We start from the raw sequence: 27765 nt of genomic DNA on the forward strand, positions 1-27765 counted from the left end.
ACGTGGTCTAGCGTGCTTCACGCGGGTCGCTGTGGCTGGGCCTGGGGCGTTACGAGCTTTTTTTACCTTTTTTACCGTACGTAGGTCGGACCTAGCACTCGGGTCCCCGTCGCGGCGACAAGATGGTGAAGCCCAAGTACAAAGGACGGAGCACCATCAACCCGTCGAAGGCCAGCACAAACCCCGGTACAGGCGGCGGGGCTCGCGGAGGGTGGAGCTTGGAGGAAGCTTGGGGGGAGGGCTCCGAGGAGACCGAGGGGGAGGAGGGACACCCGAGTGGCATGGCTTGGAGTGACCTCAAGTAGAGTGGCTGTTGGGGATGGGAAGGGAGAAGATGGTTTCTTCATTCGGAGGCACTGAGGAGGGCCGACATCTTGCACGCCTGTCAGGGCTGGGTGCCAGGCACCGAGTCTGAAGTCGGAGAGAGGGAACGCTCAGGCCTGGCAGCCTTGGGGCGTCTCCAGTTGTGAGATGCAGAGACTGGGAAGCTCTGAGTTGGAAGGGGCAGTTAAACTTGACCTCTTCTTGTGTTCCTGTGTGGGTCGTGTTGAAGCCCCTCCCCCAATATATGTCAGTCTCGTATGATTCCAGCTCTCCAGCTCAAGGATTGCTAGAAGTGAATTAGATCAAGTCGGATTAAAAGTGGTGTAGGCCGACGCAGCTGGCTTTTTACACTTGACCACACTTGCTGCCACCTTAGCTTTGACAATTTAAGTGAGAAAGGGATTGTTAATTTGGCTCTTGGAGTCATCCCATCGGGTCAAGTGTGTGGAAAACCCTACAGGTAAATAAATAAGATCATTTCACTGAAGATGTTTTTGGAGATGTTTATGAGTTTTGTTGAGGTTCCACCTACAGGTTGAATAAGGTGGCCTTTGGGGGAGTCCCTTCCATTTGGGTTTAGTTAATAAAATTTTGTTTTTAAATATGGTTTAAATTTTTTATGGCTTTAATTCATGTTGAGTGTTTTCCCTGGATTGCTGATAAATTACTCAATTTGTGTAGACTGGAATCTTAGAATGTTAGACCCGAAAAGGTCCTTAGAGATCCTGATGTCATAGGTGAAGAGACTGAGCCAAAATAGGGGAAGTGGCTTGTCACAGTTGGCATGGTTAGTCAGTAATAGAGCCATCAGTCCAGTGATCGCAGCCTCTTTTCTACGACATCACTTTAAGAGTAGACAGGTGGTTTGAAGGGATCCCCACATGAGGCTGGTTTTATGACACTTGTCCTTCTCTTTCTCTCTGAGATGTAAGACAAGAATTACTACCTATTTTGCTGTTGATTAAACTAAAATCAAACATTCGGAAATTAAGAAACTAGTACATTAGAAACACTTAGGTATCAAAATTGTAGTCTCCAGGGTGCCTTGCATGTAGCAGGCACTCAAAATTTGTTAAAGTGAGATCCAGAGGTGGATGTGTTTGTGGTTCAGAGCACAGGTGGTGATCAAATGCTGTTGTTCACATTCTGGCTTGCCATTTGTGACTTTGGGCAAGATGTCTGGCCACTATGCCTCAGTTTCTTAGCCTGCAGAATGGGGATAATGTATCCCTCTTTATAGGATTATTGTATGGATTACATGAGATGAGACCTATAATGTGGATAGCACAGTGCTGTAGTTAGTGCTCAAAAATATTAGCTCTTATCATTATCAAACACAGTCTTATTGAGGATCAAAGGTTAGATCAGCTTTGTCATACCATGTAGCTTCCAGTAATAATTTTTTTGGAGCAACATATGGAGGAAGTAGAGATTTTGCAGTGAGGTGGCGGCTTGCTTACTTGGAGTGAACTAGTTGGTGTGTTTGAAGCAACGACCGTACTTAGACTTGTTGGTTATCAAATGGTGTGCAATCTACTTCTGTGTTCCCTAGATCGAGTACAGGGAGCAGGAGGCCAAAACATGAGGGACCGGGCCACCATCCGGCGCCTGAATATGTACAGGCAGAAGGAGCGCAGGTGAGTACTGGGTGCCGGCATCCTCCCCCCTCTCCTTCAAGCCCTTGACTGAATAGCTGAGGCCTATTAAACCTATGATATTCCCACTCCCACTTTCCCCAAATAGGAGTAGTGTATTTTCAAGTATCATTTTATATGAGTGTTATTATGATAAATTGTGAATTCTTGGTTAAAGACATGAGTAGTGGGTGGAGAAATTGTGATTGTGTCACAATACAGCCATTAGAGGTCTTGTTCCTCACAGCCTCAGCCTCCACGAATGGCGTATTAAATCTCAAGTTAGGTATCCGTCAGATGGAAATCTGGTTTTCCTTAGTGAAGCATATGGGACTGTAGTCATGAAAGCAGCAAGAGAACTTGTTTTTTAATGCCAGACTTTAGATCACAACATTGTGGCACTTGGAAACTCACCACCAATCTGCGTTCTGCTGAGGCAGCCTCTACCACGGGGACTTGCTGAGTGTGGCATTTTTCTAGCTGGTCTCAATTTGTTTGGTAATTAGATTCTCCATCCGTTCTAAAAGATGTGTCTAAAACACAAATGTCAATGAACTTAATCTGCCTTAGTCACCTGCTCTGCAGTTTGTTTTAGAATTTTGAGTTCCAGCACAAATCACCCTCTACTTAAAATTCATTTAAACCAGCCTTCAAATAATTACCCAAAAAACTCAAGTATGTGATTTTTTTTTTAAAGCTAACAAACAGTAAACAGATTTTTAAACATCAGCTTTATTTGTTATTCATCCAGCAGAAATCATTACGTGCTCTGTTGCAAGAGGTTAAATGGCTTTTGGGCAATCTGTTTCAAATGTAGAAGTACTTTTTGTTTACTGAAATCTGTATTTCATGATCCTTTAAAACCAAAAAAAGGAAAAAAAAAATCCTTTTGATGGAAAGGGTATTCTGTAAACCAGACTTTGCTGTTGTTGCCTTTCTTCTGTCGTCAACCAAAATCTGTCATTTCCTCCATTTAGGAACAGTCGTGGTAAAGTGATTAAGCCTCTGCAATATCAATCAACAGTGGCTTCTGGCACAGTGGCGAGAGTGGAGCCAAACATTAAATGGTTTGGTGAGTATTGTCCTCTGCTTCTCTTGCTCTACAACGTGTGCACTATATGGAAAGGGGTAGAACGTTCAGGTGTCTAAAGGCCGGAGTTTTTGGGTGAGTGGAACTGTCAAGGATTATAGGAGGAGGGGATGAGATAAGTACCCGTTGTGGAAAAGGGCTGAGAAAAGTGGTGGATTTCGTAAATAAGCTCTTTTAAAAGAGCTCATCATTGTTCATTGTAAGAGGACCCTCTTAAACCGATAGGACTATCCTTAATGGATAGCATTCACAGACCTTAGAACTCTCATCTCCTGATTTCTGGTTGCCTGGAGAGTCTGCTGTTTGAGGGGTGCCTTGCAGGTGTTTTTGTGCCTTTATCTTGAAGAGTAAGTGCATTTGCGTGCAGTTCCTCTGAAACTTTTTCTTAATGGGGTTGTATTTGAACTGAGTGACAATGAAAGAATTCTCATTGGTCCTTCCCAGGTGTGAAGGGAGTATCTCCAGGGTCACAGGGGGGTCAGGGCTCTTCATTTGGAAACTCCCCTTTCATTTCAGCCTTTCCCTTAGCCACCGCCAGGGCTGTGGGCTCAGCGGATGGTCAGACCCCATTGCATGCCTGGTGTTTGATCTCTGTGCCTGGGGGCAGATGGCAACTGCCTTTGAATATCTCTTACATCTTTTGATAGGATACCCCCTAGGAAAAAGCAACACAGAAAAAAGTGTCAAAGAAAACTCCTTAGAGAGGCATTTAGTGTGATGGCTGGGTACTGTGACTAGATCCAGACGGCCTGGGTTTGAATCCTTGTTCTGCCATTTCTGTGACCATGGGCAAGTTATTAAGTCTGTCTCTTCATCCATTTCCTCACCTCTAAAATGAGGAAAAAACAGTACCTATCTCATAGGCCTGTTGTGGTAATTAAGTGAATAACTCCATGTAAAGTGCTTAGAATAGTGAGTCCAATATAAGCGTTAACTGCTGTCACCATCGCCACGGTCATAGTCATCATTGTCCTGAGTTTTGCATTTGTGCTCAACTTGCTGTTTAGTTGACTGTTCTTCAGGACCTCTCACTTACAAGGTGTTCTCCAGGTGTTGAGACATAGCTTTATTTTGTTCCCGTGCATGGGTTTATTGGTTAATAGTCCCTTCAACCCCTCATAGCCCTGAGAACAGTAACTGTGGCTCTTGGGTTCTGTGCTTCAGGATTCTCTGTGTATGCTAACCGATCAGCTGTGATTGGCTCCCAGTTTCTTTGCCAGATCTGTCAGGAGGTAGGACATTTGTCAAATCTCAGTTCTATTCAGTGATGTTTATTTTTCAGCTTCATCCAGTCAGGAAATTGGGCTTGGAAAGCTATTGAAACCCTTTGTGTGTCTGGGCCGATGGATTAGCTCATCGTGTATAAGTGCAAGAGAGGCGGTTTTTTTGTTTTTGTTTTTTCCCTCTTTTAAGTTTGAAAATGGCTCCATGGGATGGGTGTATCAGGTGTTTGGGTAATTTAAAATCTTGCCTTTCACTGTGTCATTGGGAAGATGGATACAGAAGCAAAAAAACAGTTGTTTGTTAAATGGCAACATTCTTTTGTAAAACAGGAAACACACGTGTGATTAAGCAGTCATCATTACAAAAATTTCAAGAGGAAATGGATGCAGTTATGAAGGATCCTTACAAAGTTGTCATGAAGCAAAGCAAGTTACCCATGTCTCTTCTCCATGATCGGATCCGGCCTCACGTAAGCTGGAGGATGTCCCCGGCCCGGGGATTTCTTTGGCAAACTCCACCAGATCGCTCTCTGGCATATTTGTCGTGTGTTTTTCTGTAGGGAATAGTGGCTGTGATGCAGTCTTTTTTTTTTTTTTTTTTAATTTTTTGTTTATTGCAGTAACATTGGTTTATAACATTGTAAAAATTTCAGGTGTACATCATTGTACTTCTATTTCTGCATAGATTACATCATGTTCACCACCAAAATACTAATTACAACCCATCACCACACACATGTACCCAATTATCCCTTTCACCCTCCTCCCTCCCCCCTTCCCCTCTGGTAACCACCAATCCAATCTCTGTCCCTATGTGTTTGTTTATTGTTGTTATTATCTACTACTTAATGAAGGAAATCATACGGTATTTGACCTTCTCCCTCTGACTTATTTCACTTTGCATCATGCCCTCAATGTCCATCCATGTTGTCACAAATGGCTGGATTTCATCGTTTCTTATGGCTGAGTAGTATTCCATTGTGTATATATACCACAGCTTTTTTATCCATTCGTCCCTTGATGGGCACTTAGGTTGCTTCCAAGTCTTGGCTATCGTGAATAAGGCTGCAATGAACACAGGGTGCATGTACCTTTGCAAATTGGTGTTTTCAAGTTCTTTGGATAAATACCCAACAGTGGAATAGCTGGATCATATGGTAGTTCTATCGTTGAATTTTTGAGGAATCTCCATACTGTTTTCCATAGTGGCTGCACCAGTTTGCACTCCCACCAGCAGTGTATGAGAGTTCCCTTCTCTCCACAACCTCTCCAACACATGTTGTTTCCTGTCTTGTTAATTATAGCCATTCTGACGGGCGTGAGGTTATATCTCATTGTTGTTTTGATTTGCATTTCCCTGATAGTTAGTGATTTTGAACATCTTTTCATGTGTCTGTTGGCCATCTGTATATCTTCTTTGGAGAAATGTCTGTTCAGGTCTTTTGCCCATTTTTAATTGGGTTGTTAGTTTTTGTTGTTGAGATGGATGAGTTCTTTATAGATTTTGGAGATTAAGCCCTTATCAGATGTATGGTTTGCAAATATCTTCTCCCAATTGTTAGGTTGTCTTTTCGTTTTGTTGATGGTTTCCTTTGCTGTGCAGAAGCTTTTTAGTTTGATGTAGTCCCATTTGTTTATTTTTTCTATTGTTTCTCTTGCCCGGTCAGATGTGGTGTTTGAAAAGATGTTGCTAAGACTGATGTCGAAGAGCGTACTGCCTATGTTTTCTTCTAGAACTTTCACAGTTTCAGGTCTTACATTAAAGTCTTTAATCCATTTGGAGTTAATTTTTGTGTATGGTGTAAGGTAAGGGTCTACTTTCATTTTTTTGCATATAGCTATCCAGTTTTCCCAACACCATTTGTTGAAGAGACTTTCTTTTCCCCATTGTATGTTCTTGGCTCCTTTGTCAAAGATTAGCTGTCCATAGATGTGTGGGTTTATTTCTGGGCTTTCGATTCTATTCCATTGATCTGTGTGTCTGTTTTTGTGCCAGTACCATGCTGTTTTGGTTACTATAGCTTTGTAGTATATTTTGAAATCAGGGAGTGTGATACCTCCAGCTTTGTTCTTTTTTCTCAGGATTCCTTTAGCTATTCGGGGTCTTTTGTTGTTCCATGTGATGCAGTCTTGATGAGCTTTCTGAGACTTCTCTCTTCCCGTTTGTTAGGGTCTCACCTTTAGTATGAACAGTGTTCTGTTGGGGAGGCGAAGTAGCCTAGTGGGTCAGAGCCGGGGCTCCGGGAGGGAGGCCTGCTCCTTCATCTTTGTTCCACCCCTTCCTGTGGCTTTAGTTAGGGATCTCTGTGGAGTCAAGATAACCTCCCTCCTGGGGTGGTGGATGCAGATGAGACATCTGTAATGCACCTGGCACTCAGGGAGCACATAGCACACCACCTATGAGAGCCACATAGAGCATAGCTATTACGAACATTGTTTTTCATTTTTTGGTAGGCAACCTTGTTTAAGTGGTAATTCCATCAAATTTTGGGAAAACGTAGACTTAGGATTGGGTGGTAGGAGGGACACTTGCGGTGTTGTGTGCTTTCAGCTTCAGCGAGCTCCTTGGAGGTTGTTTTCAGCTGAAGGAAGGGGTGCTGGTCAGATTGGTTGTTGATCGCTGAAGTTGGAAGTCCAGTAAGGCCTGAGTCTGTCTTGAGTGGAATGAGTTTCACATAGAACCAAAGAAATGGCCTAATGTTTGCCTGCACGTTTTTACTTGCATTGAATAATAATTCCCAGAAATGTAGCCAGTACATAAGCTCCGGTTCCAGTATAAGGAGGGGAAGAAAACATTGACATGCATACATGGATTAAACAGTTCAAAGAGAAGTGTTTACTTGCAGAACAAAATAAAAACCAAGGCCTGTTATTGCCTCAGGTTTTGTCAATTAGGCTTTGTTTTATGATGGACGGGAGGAATGGCGCCTATTAGCGGAATGACTGTTTTCTTTCAGGGAAACACATGAGTGTAATTCATGAACCACAGACAAGTCGCTCATTTCCCTTGTGCTCTTTGTCTCTTCTCCCTAAAGCCATCTTTTAACAAACGATTGAATCCTGTTTATGAGAAGGACAGAGAGGTTCTATTATGGATTTAATGCCTGTTCCATTGTTCCGTGCTTCTAAAATTCAGTGCTTAACCATCTGACACGTGGAGCGAAGGATCTACAGCTTCAGCAGTCAGCGTGTATTTCAGTGCAGAGAGGTGCGCAGAGTAATTGAGAAGTTGTCTGCTTTGGCCTTGAAGAATCTTACCTGTTTGGATTTAGTGCAGTCTCTACTGGTTATAAAATCTAATTCTGAGATTTCTGCACAGTGGAGTCAAATCAGACATGATTTTAACTGTTGAATGTTCAGCTCTATGTGTATTACAGTTACTATATAATATACTAGAGTATAATACTATACTACTGTAGCAATACAGTAAAGATACTGTAACTTATTCTCTCTGTGTACTTTATCACATTCTGCATATTACTGCATTGTATTTACTAATATATAGGTTTATATACACAAATCCATGTATACTGTACTTTACAGATTATTTAAGAGATTTTTAAGGATCATTTTGATCATAATTTTCCCAGTGACATTAGAACCCAGTTCCTATGTAAAATGCAACCCTTCTCTTTAGAGCTGTCCCCTTATTGGTGAGTAGTGAGTACATCTAAACTAAGAGATGAGTTAGAGAATCTGAGAAAAGGATACTGGCTTAAGGATCTCAAGGAGTTGGATGGGGGATCTCTGTTCAGAAGCCAGGGGGGTTGTTCCATCAGCCGTGTTTAGTAGCTGGTGCTTATAGAGGAGCTTGTACTGAGGTGCAGAGGCTGATTTTTTTTTTTTTGAGGCTCTTCTCTACCGGCTGTTAACATTCTGTTATGTGATAGATCCTAACTCAAACTTGGACTTTTATCCTGCTTCAAAAATTCCTGTGCCCGTAACTCGTTTACAGGCACATCAAGTTCTAGTTAGTATCAGGTTCCTTTTATCACATCTAAACTATTATTTTGGACTTTTGCTCGATGTTTTTCATCTGAAGACTTTCCATGTGCATTTAATAAGAACGTTACCTAAATTAGAGAAAATGTTATCTGAAACTAAAATGCATCTTACAAAACAAGCAATTCCTTTTAGCCATGAAAGAAATTAACTTCCAAGAAAAAGTTGGCATTTACAGTTGGTTTAAAAAAAAAACACAAATTTGAGCATGATTGTCCTTGACAAAATCTGTGAATTTGGCGAATTTTATGCACTTGTTTGAAAGCTTAAAAAAATATGGTCAGAAAAGATAAGTCAGTTTTCATCAGTGTAGCCTTAATTACGTTTGACTAAAGTTTATGATAAATGAAGTAAAGCAGAGTTTTTGGCAAGTCTTAACACAACTATTCATATTTGCTTTGACTATTTGTATTACTTTTGTATTTCGCCAAGGAAGCTTACAGAACTTCAGAATAGGCGAACAAGTGCTTTTGCTATTTACATAAGCATTTCTGATTTGAAACCCAGCTGCGTCCATGTTGTAGATTTTGGTATGGGCTGAGCTTTGGAAAAATAAAAGCAGAAAGCCTTTCCCAGGTAGGTTTTTAACATTTTGCTCATTCTCAGTGCTTTCCTTAGTTTTACCTATAATTCTTCTGCTTTCTTTTTAGAACTCAAAGGTTCACATTCTTGATACTGAAAGCTTTGAAACTACATTTGGCCCTAAGTCACAGAGGAAGCGACCAAATTTATTTGTGAGTGACATGCAGTCTCTTGTAGAAAATGCGGAAATGTCCACTGAGAGCTATGACCAAGGCAAGGACCGTGACTTGGTGACTGAAGACACTGGTGTGAGGTACAGTTTTGAAGTTCATGCAGGTCTCATCATTTCCTCTTCTGTAATAAAACGTTTTCTTTGTGCTTGTTTTACCTACATGAAGCTTGGTGATTTAAGTCATAGATGGAGAGTTAGCCTCTTCCTTTAGACTAGAAAAATTAGTGAAATTGGGACCAGACTGAAAATAATTTAAGGAGGCTTGTTTACTGTTGGTCTCTTTCTTCATCCCCCAAATAAAAATAAATAAATAACATTTTCTTCTTCAATATAATAGCAGTGTGTTCTGTCATAGACAAATTTAGAAAATTTAATTGGAAAAGTTAAATTGGAAATGCAGCAAAAAGAAAACAAGAACTCTTAATGTCACTACCTATGTTAAGCGTTGTGAATATCTTGATGACTATATCAGGTTAAGCGTTGTGAATATCTTGATGACTATCAGGGCTTCCTTAACCAGAAGTCTCTGGAGCACTGGGGATTTCATGGCTGCCTCTGAGGTTTCTGTGACCCTCTGAAGATAATATGGAAAATTTATGTACATGCATAAAGGTGATGAGGTTTTGTTTTTATTTTTGTTTTGTGTTGTTTTGGGCAGGGGGAGGAGAAGGAGGATCTGTAACTTGCATCCTGTTCTCTTAAGGGTCCATACCCAAAAGAAGGTTAAGAATCAGTGACTGATATGTGCGTTCTTCTAGGTCTTTCTTACCCTCAATTTTTATTTACAAACATAATGTGTTAAGACTATATTTTAGGGGCCGGCCCCGTGGCTTAGCGGTTAAGTGCGCATGCTCTGCTGCTGGCGGCCCGGGTTCGGATCCCAGGCGCGCACCGACGCACCACTTCTCCGGCCATGCTGAGGCCGTGTCCCACATACAGCAACTAGAAGGATGTGCAGCTATGACAGACAACTATCTACTGGGGCTTTGGGGGGAAAAAAACAAATAAATAAAATCTTTAAAAAAAAAAAAAAAAAAGACTATATTTTAACTTGCCTTTTATTTTAATATGTTTGCCTAAGTTATTAAGAACAGATTTCCCTGTCAGTACCTAACAACGATGTGATGTTCAATGTGGGAGTAGTGTTTGGTTGTGGCCAGTCCCACTGATGGAGATTTAGCCTGTTTGTAGTTTTTCCCTATGGTAAACAACGCTGGAGTAAAACATCAGCGTGACTATATCTTCCTTATCCTTAATCTCCAAAGACAAATTCTTAGAGGGAAAGTTACAGTAACAAAGGGTGTGCATGCTTTTTGATAGGCAGCTGCCACATTACCCTCCAGAAAGGGTTTACCAGTTTAGTTTCCCACAGGGAGTGCTGGAGAGCCCCCATTCTCCCCCATGTGTCTCTTAAATGCCTTTTTGGCAAAGAAGCGCTGTCTGTTGACCGCTGCCATGCTACCTTGGTGCTGTTGTCTGCCCATGTCAAGCTTTGGGCCTCCTAGAGATAATGTCAAGCCTTTTGAGGTCAAGCAAAAAGACAGCAAGTTCATTTATTCTTGGAATTATTTGGAGTTTCTAGTTGGCTTTGTATTCTTCTACTGATTTAAATTTTTTCCTCCTCCAAAAAGTAAAACTATTTTTGTTTCAAAGACATTGGGTAAATGTCTTTGAGGCTAGTGAATAGATTCTCAACCTTAGAAAAATTTCACTTTACATGGGAACTATGGAGTGTGGATTATGGTTTAGGTCCTGCCGGTTCATTTTCATAATTCTCTGTGATATATTGCGTAATTACAGTTGTTTTTCCTAAATTAATTGTTTTATTGTGGTAAAACACACGTAACCTAAAATGTACCATTTTAGGACAAAGAAAACAGATTAGTGGTTACCAGAGAGGAAGAGGGTTGAGGGGTGGGCATAAGGGTTAAAGGGGCGCAGATTTATGGTGACTGACAGATAATACTGTACAACTGAAATTTCACAATGTTATAAACTATTATGACCTCAATAAAAAAATTTACCATTTTAATCATTTTTAAGCATACAATTCAGTGGCATTAAGTACATTCACCTGGTCATGCAGCCATCACCACTCTCCACCTCCAGAATTTTTCACATCATTCCGAACTGAAACTTTGTACTCCTTAAACACTAACTCCTCATTCCCCCCACCCCCCAGTAACCACCATTCTACTTTCTGTCCCTTTTTTTTTTTTTTGGCTGAGGAAGATTCACCCTGAGCTAACATCTGTTGCCAATCTTCCTCTTTTTGCTTAAGGAAGATTGTCCCTGAGCTAACATCTGTGCCAGTCTTCCTCTGTTTTGTATGTGGGTCACCGCCACAGCATGGCCATGTGCATGGTACCCAGGCATGGTGTAGGTCTGCACCCGGGAACCAAACCCCGGGCCACTGAAGCAGAGCACGCTGAACTTAACCAGTAGGCCATGGGGCCGGCCCCTACTTTCTGTCTGTTATGAGTTTGACTCCTCTTATGAGTGGTACTTCATACAAGTGCAGTCATACAGTATTTGTCCTTTTGTGTCTGGCTTATTTTGTTATGTAATGTCTTCAAGGTTGTCCATGTTGTAACATGTATCAGTACTTTATTCTTTTTTATTGCTGAATGATATTCCATTATGTATACATCACATTTTTTATCCATTCCTCTGTTGATGGACATTTGGATACAGTCACTTTTTTTGTGTGTGTGTGAGGAAGATTAGCCCTGAGCTAACATCCATTGCCAATCTTCCTCTTTTTGCTGAGGAAGATTGGCCCTGAGCTAACTTCTGTGCCCATCTTCCTCTACTTTATATGGGACGCCGCCACAGCATGGCTTGATAAGTGGTGTGTAGGTCCACGCCCAGGATCCGAGCCTGTGAACCCTGGGCCACCAAAGTGGAGCATGCGAACTTAACCACTATGCCACTGGGCCAGTCACTTGGCTACAGTCACTTTTTAAATTAAGTTTGTTGGGGGCCAGCCCTGTGGCTTAGCGGTTAAGTACGTGTGCTCCAATACTGGTGGCCTGGGTTTGGATCCCGGGCACGCGCTGGCATACCGCTTGCCCGGCCCTGCTGAGGCAGTGTCCTACGTACAGCAACTAGAAGGATGTGCAGCTATGACATACAACTATCTACTGGGGCTTTGGGGAGAAAAAGGGAAAAAAAGGAGGAGGATTGGCAATAAATGTTAGCTCAGGGCTGATCTTCCTCACAAAAAATAAATTAATTAATTAAGTTTGTTTTTGGTCCATCTCCAACTAGTTTTGATACCATTTTCCTTTGGTACCTGGTTGACGTTTCCCTAAACCATCCTTTTAATCTTCATAGTTCTTGAGTTGCTTACTTTGGGTGCTTTCTTATTTAGAAATGAAGCCCAAGAAGAGATCTATAAAAAGGGACAGTCCAAAAGAATATGGGGTGAGCTCTACAAGGTAAGACTTTAAATTCTCTCTCATTGAGTGGTTCCTTTGGCTTTCATGATCTTATACTGAGAAAACTCATGTTGATATGTTGAAGCTCTGTCAGATGAAGTACAAACTGTGCTGCCGATTCCGTCCTCTTCCCCCCACAAAGAAACCAGGGTTGGTGTAGCCGTGCACATACTACCAGTGTTCCGGATGACTGCGTTTTGTAATGGCTCATATAACAGTAACAGCTACCTTATATACATTCATTTATTCTCTGTCACTGTTTCTTTGGATTACCTGCTAAAACGATATTCCTGTTTAGATTTATCCTACCTGGTTAGAGCAGCATGAGAAGTTTTAGTCCAGCCCTCTCATTTTATAGAGGAGAAACCTATGTCTGGAAAGGTGGAATAGCATACCCAGTCACCCGGCTGGTGAGGGGAAGAGTCTTTGTGTATCCTGAGTCTTGGTCCAGTGCTCTTCAACTGGGTCAGGTTGAGGTCCACACACTAGTATTGTTCTCAGTAACAAAGACCTTCAAACATAGTCTTATAGTTAAACAGTAACATAATGGAAAACTAGTACCATGAAAACAAACTTTGTAAAATATATAAAACCTATAAGAGTAAAAACTTTTAGAAGTCTGAGAAGTTAAGGATTCCGCTAAATAACACATAGCAGTTATGAAATAAGATGGGTTTCCTCTAAGCTAGTTTTTCTGTTTGAAATTCAACAAGTTTCCAGTACCCACAGTATGGAAAAACTTCTGAATTCTGATCACTGGGCATTGAGATTGGCTACAACCTGCTCTACTCATAAGACCGCTTTGAAGTTGTCTCTGTTATTACTTTATTTCCCAGGTTCCCGTCAATGTCATCCCTCTTGCATTTTGCACTTGTAGCAGACCACTTCTGCATCTTTGAATCTGCAGGTGATAGACTCATCAGACGTTGTGGTACAGGTTCTTGACGCTAGAGATCCAATGGGTACCCGTTCCCCTCACATCGAGACTTACTTGAAAAAGGAAAAACCCTGGAAACACCTCATTTTTGTTCTGAACAAATGTGACCTTGTTCCAACCTGGGCAACAGTAAGTATAGCTGCTTATCCAAAACAGACCACGAGGCCACGAAACTCGTGTAGGGTTTGAGTTCTCCGTAAATCATGGCTTCTGGGATTTGGGGCATTAGTGAAAGTTGCATTCTTGAGATTGTAGTCATTCAAGTGTTCTCATGGAAAACGAAACTAAAATATGCTTCATTGACAATGGGCAGAGGTACCTTTTATCCTCTGATGGTTGGTAAGGGGACCCCTGCAGCGCCCCACAGGATGAGTGATGTGTCCCCTTCAGAGGGAGACAGCTGCCACAGCCACTGGCCTATTTCATATTATGTTACGTTAATTGCATTTAGTAGCAATGAAGGTATTTTGGGACTATTGTTTTGTAAGACAAAGCATTAACTGTCATACTTGAAAGAAACATTTCAAAGAATTGTAGTTAACATTTTCCTGAGACAATTATGTATTTGAAGCACAGTCCTGTGATTCGAGCTCTGATTTTTCCCTGTGTTGTAGATAAGTCGCAATTTACCAGCATGTTTTCTTTTCTTCCTCTAGAAACGATGGGTGGCAGTCCTCTCCCAGGATTATCCGACACTTGCTTTCCATGCAAGTCTCACTAACCCCTTTGGCAAAGGAGCATTTATTCAGCTTCTCCGGCAGTTTGGAAAGGTACCGAGACCTGATCTGTGTCTCCTGGAGTTGTGTAGCTGTGGGTTTGTGTAAGAATTTCTCTTGCTAGTGTGTGTCAGAAAGTTACCAGCCTCACTTCCTATATCTTCTTGGTAATGAGAAACGTGTGTTCTAGAAGTGTAAAAACTCATAGAGCCTCAGGATTGTAAGGGATTCTGAAATATCTTCCAGCTTACCTTTTGCCCCCATCCCTGACCGATGTTGCTTCCTTTTCTCCCGTATCCTTGGCATGTGATGGGCCAGCCTCTGCTGGAGGATGGACCTCCTCCCCTGTGTTCCCCACGCTGGGCTTTCAAGGCCTTCCAGGCTTCCTCCACCCTCGGGGCCTGTGCAGTTTCTATCCCCTCTCCCTGGAAGGCATCCTGCCAGACTCCAGCTTCAGATCCCTGGTCAGATGTCAGTTCCTCGGGGAAGCCCTGAAACCGGATCGCCCTAGCAAATGTTCTCAAAGCTCCCTGTTCTGTACCTGCAACTTTGTATTTGTGTATTCAGTTAATTCTACCTGGCTTCTAACAAAAGACACATGTCGTCTGCCCACCCTTTCCCACTTCCCAGAAGCGAACGCTTCCAACTTGTAGCTGTTACTTCTGTTATTTCCTTCCATATTTTTAATACATGCTTATGATTCTGTTTCTTGATTTTCCCCCCCTTTTAGATATTTATCAAGTTCCTACTATGGAAAATGAGGATTAGGTTTCTTACAGCCATCCACCCTCCATGTATACTACCCTCCCTCTATTTTCACCATAGTGTTGTACAACACTTGGCTAAATTATTATTCATTCAGTGTTTACATTATTATGACTAAAATGTCAGTCACAGCTGATCCACACAATGCTGTGATTATAATTCCTTTCTAATAGAACTTTCTGTTTTCCCTGATGTTAATTAGCTCTATTTTATTTGTCACTAACGTATCACCAAATCCTCTGGTAGAGTGGGAACTTTCAGAACATCTGGGTACCTGCCTTCCAGTTGGGCCTGGCTGCTCCCCAAGCTGGCTGCAGACTCTCCTTCCTGGGGTTTCCTTTCATCATCATCCTGAGAATTCCTGTGGCTGTTTTCTGTGTTGGATACCTTGTTCATTGGATCTCTTTTCTTTCTTTGTTTACTCCTTCCTTTTTAATTTTTTTGATTATTTATTTGTTTGTTCATTCATTCATTCATTTATTTGCTGAGGAAGATCTGCCAATCTTCCTCTTTTTTTTTAGTGAAGAAGATTGGCCCTGAGCTAACATCTGTGCCCATCTTCCTCCACTTTGTATATGGGATGCCGCCACAGCATGGCTTGATGAGTGGTGCGTAGGTCCGCACCTGGGATCTGAACCCGTGAACCCTGGGCCGCCAAAGCGGAAGGTGTGAACTTAACCACTATGCCACCGGCCAGCCCCCAATCTTCCTCTTTTTTTTTTTTTGTATGTGAGCCACGGCCATGACATGGTCACTGATAGGCAAGTGGTGTAGGTCCGTGCTTGGGAACCAGACCCAGGCAGCCAAAGCAGAGAGTACCGAACTTAACCACAAGGCCACCAGGGCTGGTGCAGTTTACGCCTTCCTTTTGATAGAACATATTTTCCAAAAGCTTCCTGAGAAGGAGTGCTTAGAAGGAACATCTTCTGAGACCTTCGTTCTGGAAATATCTTTATTCTATTCTACCCTCACACCATCACACAATGTCAACGGCACCACTGCATTGACTTCTGTCTTCTAATGTTGCTACTGAGAAATCTGAGACCATTCTGACTCCTAATCCTTTGTGGCTGAGATCTTTTAAAAAAATTCCTATTCTAGAATTTCACAGTGATGTGCTTTAAGATGGGTCTTTTATTGTTCAGTGAGCCAGGCATTGGATGGGACTTTCAGTCTGATATTGTTTTATATATTATTTCTTGGAAATTTCCTTCCCCCCACCCCATAATCTGTTCTCTTTTAGGAATTTGGTCTTGTCTCCTTTTTTAATTCTTGAATTTTCTTATCTTTTCTTTCTTTTAGTACATTTATGACATTTTGCTGTATTTTCTGGGCAGTTTCCCTGACTCAATCATGTAACTGTTCTATCGCAAAATTTATTTTGCCTCTCACTTTCAGTTTTTAAATTGAGAGCTCTTGTGTAACTGAATTGCCCCGTCCCCTTTTACAGCCTGTTCTTGTTTCACAGATGGAACATCTTCTGTCTCTCTGAGAATGGTAATGGTAGTAGTATTTTGACGTTTTCCTCTCTCCCTACATTGACTCTGTTTCCTCCCAGTTTCTTTGTGTTTTTCTGTCTTTTCGACTAGAGTCCCACTTCACATGTCTGGTTGTTCTTGGCTCTCCATTCATAGTTAAGAGCGAGCCATTAGAAGAAAGCCGATAGAAGTTTTATGTGGAGAGTGGGCTTGTTGAACGATAGACCTCCCTGTAAGGTTGGATAGAAACCCAGCATTTTGTTGGAGGACGCCCTAGATCTCAGTGTGTGTAGGTCTTTACTCTTGGGCCTGTGCGTTTCCCCAGAAAAGAATCTTCCAGTCTCCAGCTCAGGGCTGCCAGGGTTCTGGGAACTCAGTGGGAGTAGGTGCCTGGGCTTCTCACTATTCACTATTTAGACTTTCAGTTAATCACTCCGGGAACACTTGCCTTCAGCTAACGTTATCTCTAAATCTAGGGTCCCTTTCAGGTCTGAAAATTAAAGATATTTTCAGACATTTAGGGTTTCAAAAAAGTCATTACCTCCTCAGGCTCTGGGATGGAGAGGTTGGGTGCCCATGCTGAGTGAGGGAGGGGATGGAGAGGTGTGACTGTTTCTACAGACCTTCCACTAGTCTTCTTGATTTCAGTCCCACCGTTAGAGGCATCTGTACTGCCATTCCTGAAGACTTTTGTGATTCATTGGCAGTATTTTCGCTGGATTTTTAGGTTTTCTACCTTTGCAGCCACTTAGCTTTCATATTTTGTAGTAGACCAAGGTAGATACTACGTTTTAGCTGCTAGTATTTTGTTAACATCACATGTTAGTTTTTATTGTTTCATCTCCAGCTCCTTCTTTGGTTTTATGTGTTTGGTTCTGTGGGTTTACATGTGTTAATTCCCACTGCTGTCATTCTGGTGGAGTTCGTAGAGGGATTGGTGAGGGCGTGGATGTTCCGTCCACCGTCTCTAGTCAGAAGTCCCCATCCATTTGTAGACTCTTCTTCTTGAGCTCTGCCTCCTTGAGACTTGCACCCAGTGGTCTAACTTTTGAAGTTGCTTTTTTTTTCTTTTGTTGTTTATTTTTGGCAATGAAAATACAAAATGTATTGTGCAGAGGAAAAGAGAAGTGGGTCCTGGGATTCCCAGTTGGTGCATCTGCTAAGGTTCTCTTCCCTGAAGACATTTTATCAGTGGATGATGTTCTCCTAAACTAATGACTAACAAGCTATTTCTTCCTTTGTTTCTCGACTTACATGCTTTTAACCTGAAAGTATTCAAGAATAATTTCATGTGGATGACTGAGGAAATGACTCGCCTCTGATTTATTAATAAGTATATGTATCCAGCCCATTCAGACTATGTGTAGGCTTTAAATCAAGTTGTAGCAACAGTTTTGCACTGTATTCTTTATATTAGCAGAGTAACACAACTGATTTGTCCGAAGAGATATTCATGACTGTGTGTATGTGGTGTGTACTTTTTTTTTGAACAGTTGCACACTGATAAGAAACAGATCAGTGTCGGGTTCATTGGCTATCCAAATGTTGGCAAGAGCTCTGTGATAAACACCTTGCGCTCCAAGAAAGTTTGCAGTGTGGCCCCCATTGCAGGTGAAACAAAGGTATGTCTGGCTCGAAGGGTCTTATCTACTTGTATGTATTTTATTTCCATGCAAGGTGATTCTTTAGGACATGGCGATTTCTGTCTGCTTCTCTTGAATGAAGACCTCCATTGGGAGTGTAGTATCCGTATAAGTTTGGAATATACCAGAGTTGCTTCTTTCCCTTTTTGATGAGACTTGGAGTACTTTGTATGCCACTGTGTGGCTTTGGCATGATTTGACAAGTGCCATTTATATTTAAGTCTGTTTTAAATTGTCACTCCAACCTTTTGCTTTGATAAACAAAACTAACCCAAGAGTATTTGATGCCTGGGTTAAGGAAGAAAATTCAACATTAGGGTAGATTCTGACAGTTGGGGATCATACCCTGGAACACAGAATGTTGGGGAGGGCAGCATGATTCTGCTGAAAGAAAGAGAGGCCAAACAGTGTTAAGCTTCCAAGAATACTTTTAAAAATCAGGGAGAGATTTACTGGGTTTTATTGCACAATACTAGATGGAGATCTTGCCTCTGCATTATTTTTAGACTCTTAGCTAATGGAAAGTATAGTGTATACTTACTGGAAGTGCCTCATGCATAGCCTAAGTAGAGGAGGGACTTCGTAGCTTAATTACGCAGCAGGTTGCTTCTCTTTGATTCCCCGCTTTTTAGCTTCGTGAGCATCAGGGGTTTGTGAAATCAGATTCTTAGTGTCTGACACGGGGAGTCTCAGGCTTTTTCTATCTTCAGGTCTGGCAGTATATTACCTTGATGCGTCGGATATTCCTCATTGACTGCCCAGGTGTGGTTTACCCCTCTGAGGACTCGGAGACGGACATTGTACTAAAAGGCGTTGTGAGTATTCTGGTCCTGCTGGGCTCTTTGTTTGCCTTTTGGGGGAAGCGCTCTGTGGGGGACACTGGATACCTTTGCTTTTTACTCATTCGGAAGGCAGTTTGGGGTCAGCCTGTCTGACCAAACTTCAGGAACATGATGCTGAACAGGGCAGCCTCTCCATCCCACTTAAGCCTGTTTGAGGAGTTAGTGGAACCATGGGCATATCTGGTCAACGTCATCCCACAAAAGAGTTTGCAGCTTAAGGATCCAGAGGGAAGCAGGGTCTGTTTATGTTTAGTGATAATTCATCTCCGTGGGTTTATGGGTTGAGTCATTTTGGAACTCAGTCATTTCCTCACTAGTTTCTGAATATGAAGACTTTAAATGGTTCCACTTAACCTTAGCTGGTGCTGATGGCTATAGGTCCTCTGCACCTTCCCCCTTTCCTCTCTTAAACTATTCCACGTTCTCTTTGTGTCCTGGGGTTGGTAGGCTTTTAACCATTTCTGCAAGTGAGTAGCATGAAACATTCCATCTTTACACTGCTTGCGGAAGCCACACCGTTAGTTTGTGGTGACCTGGGATTAGGGCTGCGTTCTGGGCTCCGCAGCTGTGGTCGGCCTTCAGTGGTGCTCCTTCCAGCTGACCGTGTCCAGCCACTTCGGAGACAGGCTCCTGCCAGACTCCACTTGCTTTGTGGTGTTGAAATCTGTTTTCAAATATTGTTACAAAGAACGCTGGAACTTCACTGCTTCCGTAATAAAATTTGTGAGCAGGAGATTTCCTATTAACATCTAGGTTCAAGTTGAAAAAATTAAGACTCCTGAAGACCACATTGGTGCTGTCCTTGAAAGAGCGAAGCCAGAATATATCAGCAAGACATACAAGATTGACGCTTGGGAGAATGCTGAGGACTTTCTGGAGAAGCTAGCTTTCCGGACTGGGAAGTTACTGAAGGTGAGTGGGGTGTGTGAGGACTTAGACCGGGCTGTACTGCAGGCACGTGCCTGTGGTGGGCCCTTCTTTTGTATGTGTCATGTGAGCAGTAGGAGACTTGGCACGTAGGTGGTGATGAACAGCTGGGACGGCTGAGATGCCTCCAGAATGGGAGGTGGTCTGGTTCTTTGAAGTTAATTGGGAGTCTTGCTGTGACATTTCAGGGCGGAGAGCCCGACTTGCGGACCGTGGGTAAGATGGTTCTCAATGACTGGCAGCGGGGCCGGATTCCTTTCTTTGTCAAGCCACCCAGTGCAGAGCCGCCTGCAGCCCCCCAGGTAAGAACAGCCTGGACCCACCTCGTGGAAAGCACGGTTACTGGCCTTTTGATCGCCTGCCGTTGTGGAGAATCTTTTTCCTTTGGGTTAGGTGTTTCAGCTGCAGTGTCCAATTCCTGAGTGCCATCACCATGAGCTTGTTGGGGGGGTGGCATCTGGAGACCAGAAAGTGGGTGTATGATTGAAGACCAAGTTAAATACCAGTCCTTAGGGCCTTGAGGAAAAGGGCTCATTAAATGTTAAGTGCTCTTCCAGTACTTGTGCTGTTCTTATGCTTGAGGAACAGAGGCATTTCCAAGATTCATTTGTTTAACAAACATTTATTAGACCCAGCTATGTGTCAGGCACAGGGAATATAGGAATAAATAACAAAGCCCCTGCTTCAAGAAGCTCGTGATCAGGTGGGGAAGGAGAGTGGTACAGTTGATACTCAGAGAAAGAAGTCCTAGATTTGGGGCCTCTGGGCTGGAATGAGAAGCTTCCCTCCTGTTTCCCTCACCTTGGCACCTGCCATGAGGCTCCAACTTGAGCACTTTACTTTTCTATTTCTGGGATCTTTTTCAGAGCTCAGCCAAGTTTCTCGAAGAGATGGCTTTCAGTTTTGCTTCCGTGCTATTCTTTTGGGTCCGTATAGCTCTGATTTCCTCTTACCAATTTTGTAGTTCTTTGAGAGCAGTGGAGTGTCTGGTGATTCAGTTCCATTCTAACATAAGCTCCCAGAGTTAGCACAGCCCCTACAGGTCAAGGGCTCAGCCCCTCAAGACTACCCCCACTTCATATGCCAGCTGCAGGTGGGGTTCCCAAGTTTGATAATTTGCTATAATGACTCACAGAACTCAGAAAAGTGCTTTGCTTATGATTACCAGTTTATTATAAAGGGTATAACTCAGGAACAGCCAATTAGAAGAGCGCATAGTGCAAGGTATGGGGCAGGAATTTCCATGCCCTCTCTGGGCATGCCACCGTCCCAATACATCAGTGTGGTCACCAAGCCAGAAGCTACCCAGACCCCCCTTTTTAGGGGTGTTTATGGAGGTCTCATTATGTGGACATGGTTGATTGACTCATTGGCTGTTGGTGATTGGACTCAGTCTCCAGCCGTCTGATTAAGGGTTTGGGCTTTCTGGTGACCAGTCCCTGCTCTGAAGCTAGACCTCACCAGGAGTGATCTCATTAGCATAAACTGGTGTGGTAGAAAGGGGCTTGTTAGGAATAACAAAAGACACCCCTGTCTTTAGGAATTTCAGGAAATTCCAAGGGTTTTAGGAGCTCTTGTGCCAGGAACTGGGGTTAGAGACCAAATACATATTTTTATTAGACTGTAGGGAGGCAGATGGTAAGCAGATAAATATATAATGTCGGGAAGTATTGATTGCTGTGAGGAAACTAAAGCAGGGGAAGGAGCTTGTGGGAGACGAAGGAGTGTGTTTGTGTGTAGCGTGGTCAGGGATAGCCTCTCTGAGGAAGTAGCGTTTTAGCAGAGACCTTAATGATACGAGGCAGGAGCCACGCGAATGTCTTGAAAGGAGAACATTCCAGGCACAAGGAGCAGCCCACCCAAAGCACCTGAGGCAGGAGCATGGGTGATGTGTTCATAGTATGAAGGAAGTTGTGGGGCTGGACTCTGTCGGGCAAGGGGAGGGCAGTGTGGCAGGAAGCCGCTGGACAGTTTTTTTTTTTTCTGCTGAAGAAGATGTGACCTGAGCTAACATCTTTGCCAGTCTTCCTCTATTTTGTATGTGGGACGCCACCACAGCATGGCTGATGAGTGGTGTAGGTCGGCGCCCGGGTAAGAACCCGGGCTGCTGAAGTGGAGCGCGCTGAACTTAACCACCAGGCCACAGGGCCGGCCCCTGGACGGTTTTACGTTAGCAAGCAACTGTATCTGAGGAAGTCCCTCACTACTCTCTTGTGACCCTGTGTGGAAACGGTGGAGTGCTCTTTAACTCTTCCTCCATACCTAGTCATTACGTTTAGATAATTAGCTCCCCAAACTCGGTGATTCTTGTCTTTTCTTTTTTCTTTTTGGTGGTGGCAGGAACCTCCTTGAGAATCCAAAAGCTGAAATATTTACCTTACTAGAAAAATGTATAAAAATGTACCTACAAATTTTGTATACAATTCCCTGAATTTTATGGATTCCTGATTTATTTAGCACTTTGCTTAGCCACTGTTGCCTTTGGAAAATCACATAAGTTCTGTGAGTCTCAGTGGCAAGGATAAAATGATACTACATATGTGAAGCACTGGTGTAAAGCCTGGCGCATACTGTCTGCACCATTACCTAAAACAGGCCAGTCATTTCGGTGTTCCCAAACTCAGCGCTCATTCTGAACTCTCCTCACGAGGTGCCCCTCCTTTTACATGATGCCCTTTCTTCGGGATGCTGCCTCAGTGCCTCTCCTTAGTACTGGAAACTTTCTAAGCTAGTGTTGTTTCCATCCTTCACTCTACTTGGCTTCCTTCTCATGTAGTCCTGTGTGCTACGTGATAAGCTGTGCTTATGCCAACAGCCCCCTTCCTCTAGTCCTCAGTGAAGGTGGAGGGGATTGCATGTGTCTACAGTAAATAGTTAATTCATTTTAATGATTAAATATGCTCTTAGTTGGCTCATCCTTGGGAACTGCAGATAAATTTCTTTGATCCTTGAATATTGGGTTCTGGATTTAATGCACCTTGGCTTACAGTAGGTTAACGGCATGACTCAAATTTGGGTGTTTTCAGTACTCTCCGTTAGTCCTGAGGAGAGGATTACCTCATTTGAGAGCAAGGCTTAAGTTCAGAAATTCAGTTTTTATTGTCTAATTCCATTTCTCTCCCCCACCCCACCCCTTAGCTTCCATCCTCCTCATCTTTGGAAGTTGCCACAGAAGCAACGCAGAACAACCCAGGAGAGGAAATGACAGAAACTGTAGGTGAAGAGTCAGAGTCTGTCGCTGAGAAGGAGAGAGAAGAGCAGGGCCACTGTGACGCTGATTCAGAAATGCAGCAGATTGTGGCACGGGTTCGACAGAACTTCGGCAAAATCAATGTCGTGCCTCAGTTTTCTGGGGATGACCTGGTTCCTTTGGAGATGTCAGATATTGAGGAAGAGCTGGAGAGCTGTTCTGCAGAGGAGGAGGAGGGGGAGGAGCCTGAGCACCACGGAGACGAGGGGGAGGAGTCTTACCCCGAATCCCAGGAAGAACACGAGGGACACGACACCAAGGCGGTTATTAAAGCCCTGGATGAAAAGATCGCTAAATATCAGAAGTTTTTAAACAAAGCCAAAGCTAAAAAGTTTTCAGCAGTCAGGTAGTCCTCTCATCTTCTCACAAATTGCAGTTTGCTCCTTCCTTTCCCAGAAACTTGCCACGAGTATTGGAGCAGTGTTTTTACATGGGGGGTTATTGCCATTTTTAAAAAATGATCTGTAAATTTTTAACATTCAGCTCTCTGAAGTGTGAGAAGCTTAGTGGTTCAGTCTTTTACAAATGCCCAGGGTGCTGCAAAGACTGTCGGGTGTTGCCTCCTACCAGTGGCGATAACTGTGAAGAGGATGGGGTTTCTTTAACCTGTGAGGTGTCTCCGTCTCCACGGCAGCATGTGATGTGGGCAGTGGAGGGGAATGTTGGACAGCTTTGTTACTTGGCTTTTCTGTTTCAGAATATCCAAGGGACTAACTGAAAAGGTTTTTGCAAAATCTGAAGAACAAAGGAGAACACCTGAAGATGTAGAAGATAGAGGTAAAGTTAAATGATTTAAATCATTTAGATGTGATTTGTATCTTTAGAACTTTAGGAAATCTAAGTGTAATCTCCAAATTATCTCTTGTACTATCATCCACACAGATATTTATCATACTCGGCCAGTTACCCTGGTTCCACATACTATTTATCATACAAATTGGATTATCCACTTCATTCTGCTGTTTTCTTGGGATTAAATGGGTAATGCAGGAAACTTCCTCTAGAAAGAGTACGTCGTCAACCTTATAATCCAAGAGTGGATCCAAAGACAGATTTTTATGGGGGGGGGTCGGTGAGGTGGTTCATGTATTTATTTTTTACTCTGTTGGACTGACAGCTTCTATATCAAGAGTGTGTTGGGGCTGGCCCCGTGGCATAGTGGTTAAGTGCGAGCTCCACTTCGGCAGCCCGGGGTTCATGGGTTCGGATCCCGGGCATGCACCGACGCAGCGCTTGTCAAGCCATGCTGTGGCGGCATCCCATGTAAAGTGGAGGAAGACGGGCACGGCTGTTAGCCCAGGGCCAATCTTCCTCAGCAAAAAGAGGAGGATTGGCATCGGGTGTTAGCTCAGGGCTAATCTTCCTTCACCAAAAAAAAGCCTGTCCGAAATGCACACCCTGCCGTGGGCCGCAAAGCCCTTCCTTGTCTGGTGCCCTCCCACCCTCCTCCTGCTTTACTCTGCACTTCGCTTACTGCACTCCATCCACACTGGCCACCTTCCTTCTTCCTCCAGCTCGTAAGGCTCATTCCCACCTTAGGATTCACAGATACATTTTAAATAGAAAATTTCTGTTTCTTTTCTGTGTATGTGTTCATGTATTGTTTCCAGCACCTACCAAAAAGGGAAAGAAGAGGAAGGCCCAGAGGGAAGAGGAGCATTCAAATAAAAGTCGCAGGATGCTCACATCTAAGGAAGTACGTGTTTTTGGTCTTAAATATCACCCAGGTGTAGAACATAAAGAGGAGAAATCTAGTTCTTAAGACCCGCTCTTTCGGAAACTAATGGTCTAGAGTTGAATCCGACGAACACCAGTCCTAAGTGATCTAGTTGAGGTCAGTTAAGTAGGATCAAGAGTTGGCCCACTGAATGAAGTTTTATGTTTTAGGAAATCCTGATTGCTGTCCTCAAACATGTGTACTATCGTCCAGAAGAGTCCGTTGGTTTTATGTTGCCCCAGGGAAGTGACACATGATGAGCAGAGCTGTTTAGACAGACAGGTTGCTGCCCTCTGTGAAGTTCAGCTTTGTAACTGGATTCTTCAGAGCTGGAGTGGGCCCTCTTGCGAGGTGCAGAGTTGATCGAAAGTGTTCAGCCTTGGAACAGAGGAGCACTTGTCAGGAATGCTGTAGAAAGGATTCAAGCACTGGATAAGGGTTGGACTAAAGGACAGTCTGTGACTGGGAGTTGTCACAGCGGAAGAGCAGACTTGTGTCTGTTGTTAGTGCCGTTTCCAGTAGTTGTGGAAGCAGCCTGGGAAACGCAGCACAGAGAAACGGGGGCCTGTTTTATGACTCTCCATGTTTGATTGATTTTTTTGCCTTTTTTTTTTTCCCTCGTTTTTTACAGCGGAGGCGAGCAGCACGGCAGCAACAGTCCAGAAAAGTTGGTGTACGCTACTATGAGACACACAACGTGAAAAATAGGAACAGAAACAAAAAGAAGACCAATGACTCAGAGGGGCAGAAACACAAACACAAAAAATTCAAACATAAGCAGTAACATCTAAAAAATTGTTTATTAAATTATACAAAAATATGCAATTAGAAATTGTGTTCATTTTCTTCATGCCCAGTTGGCATTTCTAAGGCCATAATGCATTTGTTCTGAGGTTTGACAGTTGAAACCCTTCCCCAGTGCTAGTGAAAATAAAGCCCCCTCACCTCCAGGGAGTTCAGTGATGGAGTCCATTGGTATGTCAAACACTTGAATTAGTGTTCCTCCAGTGTGACTGTCATGTCAATATTGGACAGAGACAAGGACGAAGTCTATAAAATGGAAAATCTGGTGTTTCTTTTGTACGTGCAGTTAGCAATTTGGAACAGAACTGTAAAAAGAAGAAAATTTCAAGGATGTAGTGTACATGGTCCAGGCTTTAAAATAAGAAGAAAAAGCTCCAGCAACTTCTGCCCTTCATTGAGTATGTTAAATGGACCCATTTAGGACATAAGGTCTTTACTGTCAAGGAGTCATGGAACTAGCACATCTCAGTGAACAGAGTTCTTTTCCATGAAATGACAGAGCACAGACAGGTCATTTTAGTGGAGTCTTAGAATTTTTCAGGACACCTGGATTAGGGTAAAAGCGTTGACTTCAGGTTTGAGATGCAAGTGTCCAGGGCATGTTCGACTTGGTGGAGCATAGCTCTTGTCAGATTGCAGTTCTTCAGTGAGCCTTGAAGCCCTAACCAGGATGATGTCAGGTCAGAGCTCCACTCAGGAGGGAACCCCTCTTCGTACCTCGGGGGAATAGAGCGCTTGAGGCATTCCAGCCTGGTGGAGATGTTAGAGCTTTCTTAGTATGTTATTGTGAGATTTGACTGGATGGAAGGCACCCGGCTTGCTTCCCTAGCCCACCCTGGTCTGCCCTGGATTAAAGATTGATATCGCTAATTGAGTACTGTGGGTCCAAAAACCAGAAGAGTCCTGAGCCTCCAAACTTTTGAGTTTAACTTATGAGGAGTAGTAAAATGCAGTTGTCTACAGGCGATATCCCGATCTTTAATAATTAGAACTACGTGTGAGGTTTGGGCTCCTCTCCAGCTGTCAATTAAACATAGCTAGTCGAGGGGTCTAGGGTCAGGGTTTGATTTTCTGCAGAATAAGGTGAACAAATCTGTGGTGGATGAGGAGCTGAGGTGCAGGCAGCTCACAATGGACGTTGGGACTTGTGTTTCCAGCAAACATTTACTTTCTCAAAAGCCATGGGTTTACTCTTTGCCATTGCTTCCTCACCTAGGCAGTGTGAAACTGAGGAGGAGGGGGCCCAGTTGACTTGGCAGGGACAAGATGATATAGTATAAAACCAAAGCTCCAAAATGAGTTACTAGAACTGCATTGGAGTAGGGATGATGAAAGACATCCAATAAGGGAAAGATGGGCCAGAGAAGCCCAAGTTAAGGTACAAGATGAGTTATGGACCAAAAATGCAGGGGACAGAGAAGCAGCTTCATTTGGCCAAAAGTCAGTGATGTGTGGAGTGATGCTGAGAGAGCAGCTGCTCCACTGGAGGGATGCAGCAGAGAAAGGGGTGAATCCTAAGTCTTCCTATTCGAGTTGGCACATCCCAAGGTTGGCTGGGAAGCCACATACTGAGACGATCTGGGTGACACCACCTTCCTCTGCCCAACTAGGAGCCTGGCTGCCAGACCTTAGATGTTTCATGACACTGGGGCAATGGTGTGACTTCTGACAAATGTAGGTGGTGATCAGGGGAGGGGATGGCTTGTTCACTCAGGAAACTAGCTTTTTATTACAGAGGGCTTATGATGGGGTAGTAGTGCTTGCTGAGACCCATATGGAAATTATCACTTCTTTGGTGCAATAATGCCTTCCAGTTGGGCCTGAAAAACAAAACAAACTCCGTTAATATTTGAAACTTGCAGCCTAACGCAAATAGTTGAGAGGTGATAAAAGTCTCTGGGAAGGATAATCTAAATGCTGCCACTCCAAGTGTTTTTCTCCTCCATTCCCAACTTCATATTTTCTGGATTAGCTGGTTTCTGGCTTGGCATACATTATGAGAAACCAAAGCTGTCCTGGTTTCCATACAATAATGGCTCAGTGTATAATATAAAGCATTCAAAAGGAAATTGAATAAAAGTTGTTGAAATAGTGGTTTTTCATGGCTCAGATTTCAGGCCTGAATACATCTGCTCAGTTAAACATTTGGCTCTCTGGTTTGGGATCCTGGGAGCTCGGTGCTGGGACAAGAGGTTTGGGAAACAGCAAATTTGCAGCCA

The 27765-nt window shown here is 43.2% G+C and overlaps 2 protein-coding genes across 2 annotated transcripts in view; one reads left to right on the top strand and one right to left on the bottom strand.

The window, feature by feature from the left end:
* GNL2 (G protein nucleolar 2) lies at positions 1-25567 on the top strand. The gene is made up of 16 exons (XM_004425968.2): positions 1-186; positions 1877-1961; positions 2936-3030; positions 4602-4741; positions 8924-9108; positions 12401-12467; positions 13375-13533; positions 14061-14174; positions 17857-17985; positions 18717-18821; positions 19602-19760; positions 19964-20077; positions 22914-23371; positions 23723-23802; positions 24636-24721; positions 25374-25567. The coding sequence occupies exons 1-16, from the start codon at positions 123-125 to the stop codon at positions 25524-25526; spliced, it is 2193 nt and encodes a 730-aa protein (XP_004426025.1). The 5' UTR covers positions 1-122; the 3' UTR covers positions 25527-25567.
* Positions 25524-27765, bottom strand: part of DNALI1 (dynein axonemal light intermediate chain 1) — an 8243-nt gene continuing 6001 nt past the window's right edge. The window contains exon 6 of the mRNA XM_004425967.3: positions 25524-27366. Within this exon, the coding sequence (XP_004426024.1) occupies positions 27331-27366 (36 nt within the window). The 3' untranslated portion in view covers positions 25524-27330. The remainder of the gene's footprint in view (positions 27367-27765) is intronic.

This window comes from Ceratotherium simum, chromosome 22 (assembly GCF_057802395.1).
Source record: "Ceratotherium simum simum isolate JZ-2026a chromosome 22, ASM5780239v1, whole genome shotgun sequence".
NCBI classification, from domain to species: domain Eukaryota; kingdom Metazoa; phylum Chordata; class Mammalia; order Perissodactyla; family Rhinocerotidae; genus Ceratotherium; species Ceratotherium simum.

Coding starts and splice junctions, on each gene's coding strand:
- GNL2 (XM_004425968.2), top strand. CDS start 123: ATGGTGAAGCCCAAGTACAAAGGACGGAGCACCATCAACCCGTCGAAG. Junction 12,468..13,374: donor TATGGGGTGAGCTCTACAAG/GTAAGACTTTAA, acceptor TTGAATCTGCAG/GTGATAGACTCATCAGACGT. Junction 14,175..17,856: donor TTCTCCGGCAGTTTGGAAAG/GTACCGAGACCT, acceptor TTTTTTGAACAG/TTGCACACTGATAAGAAACA.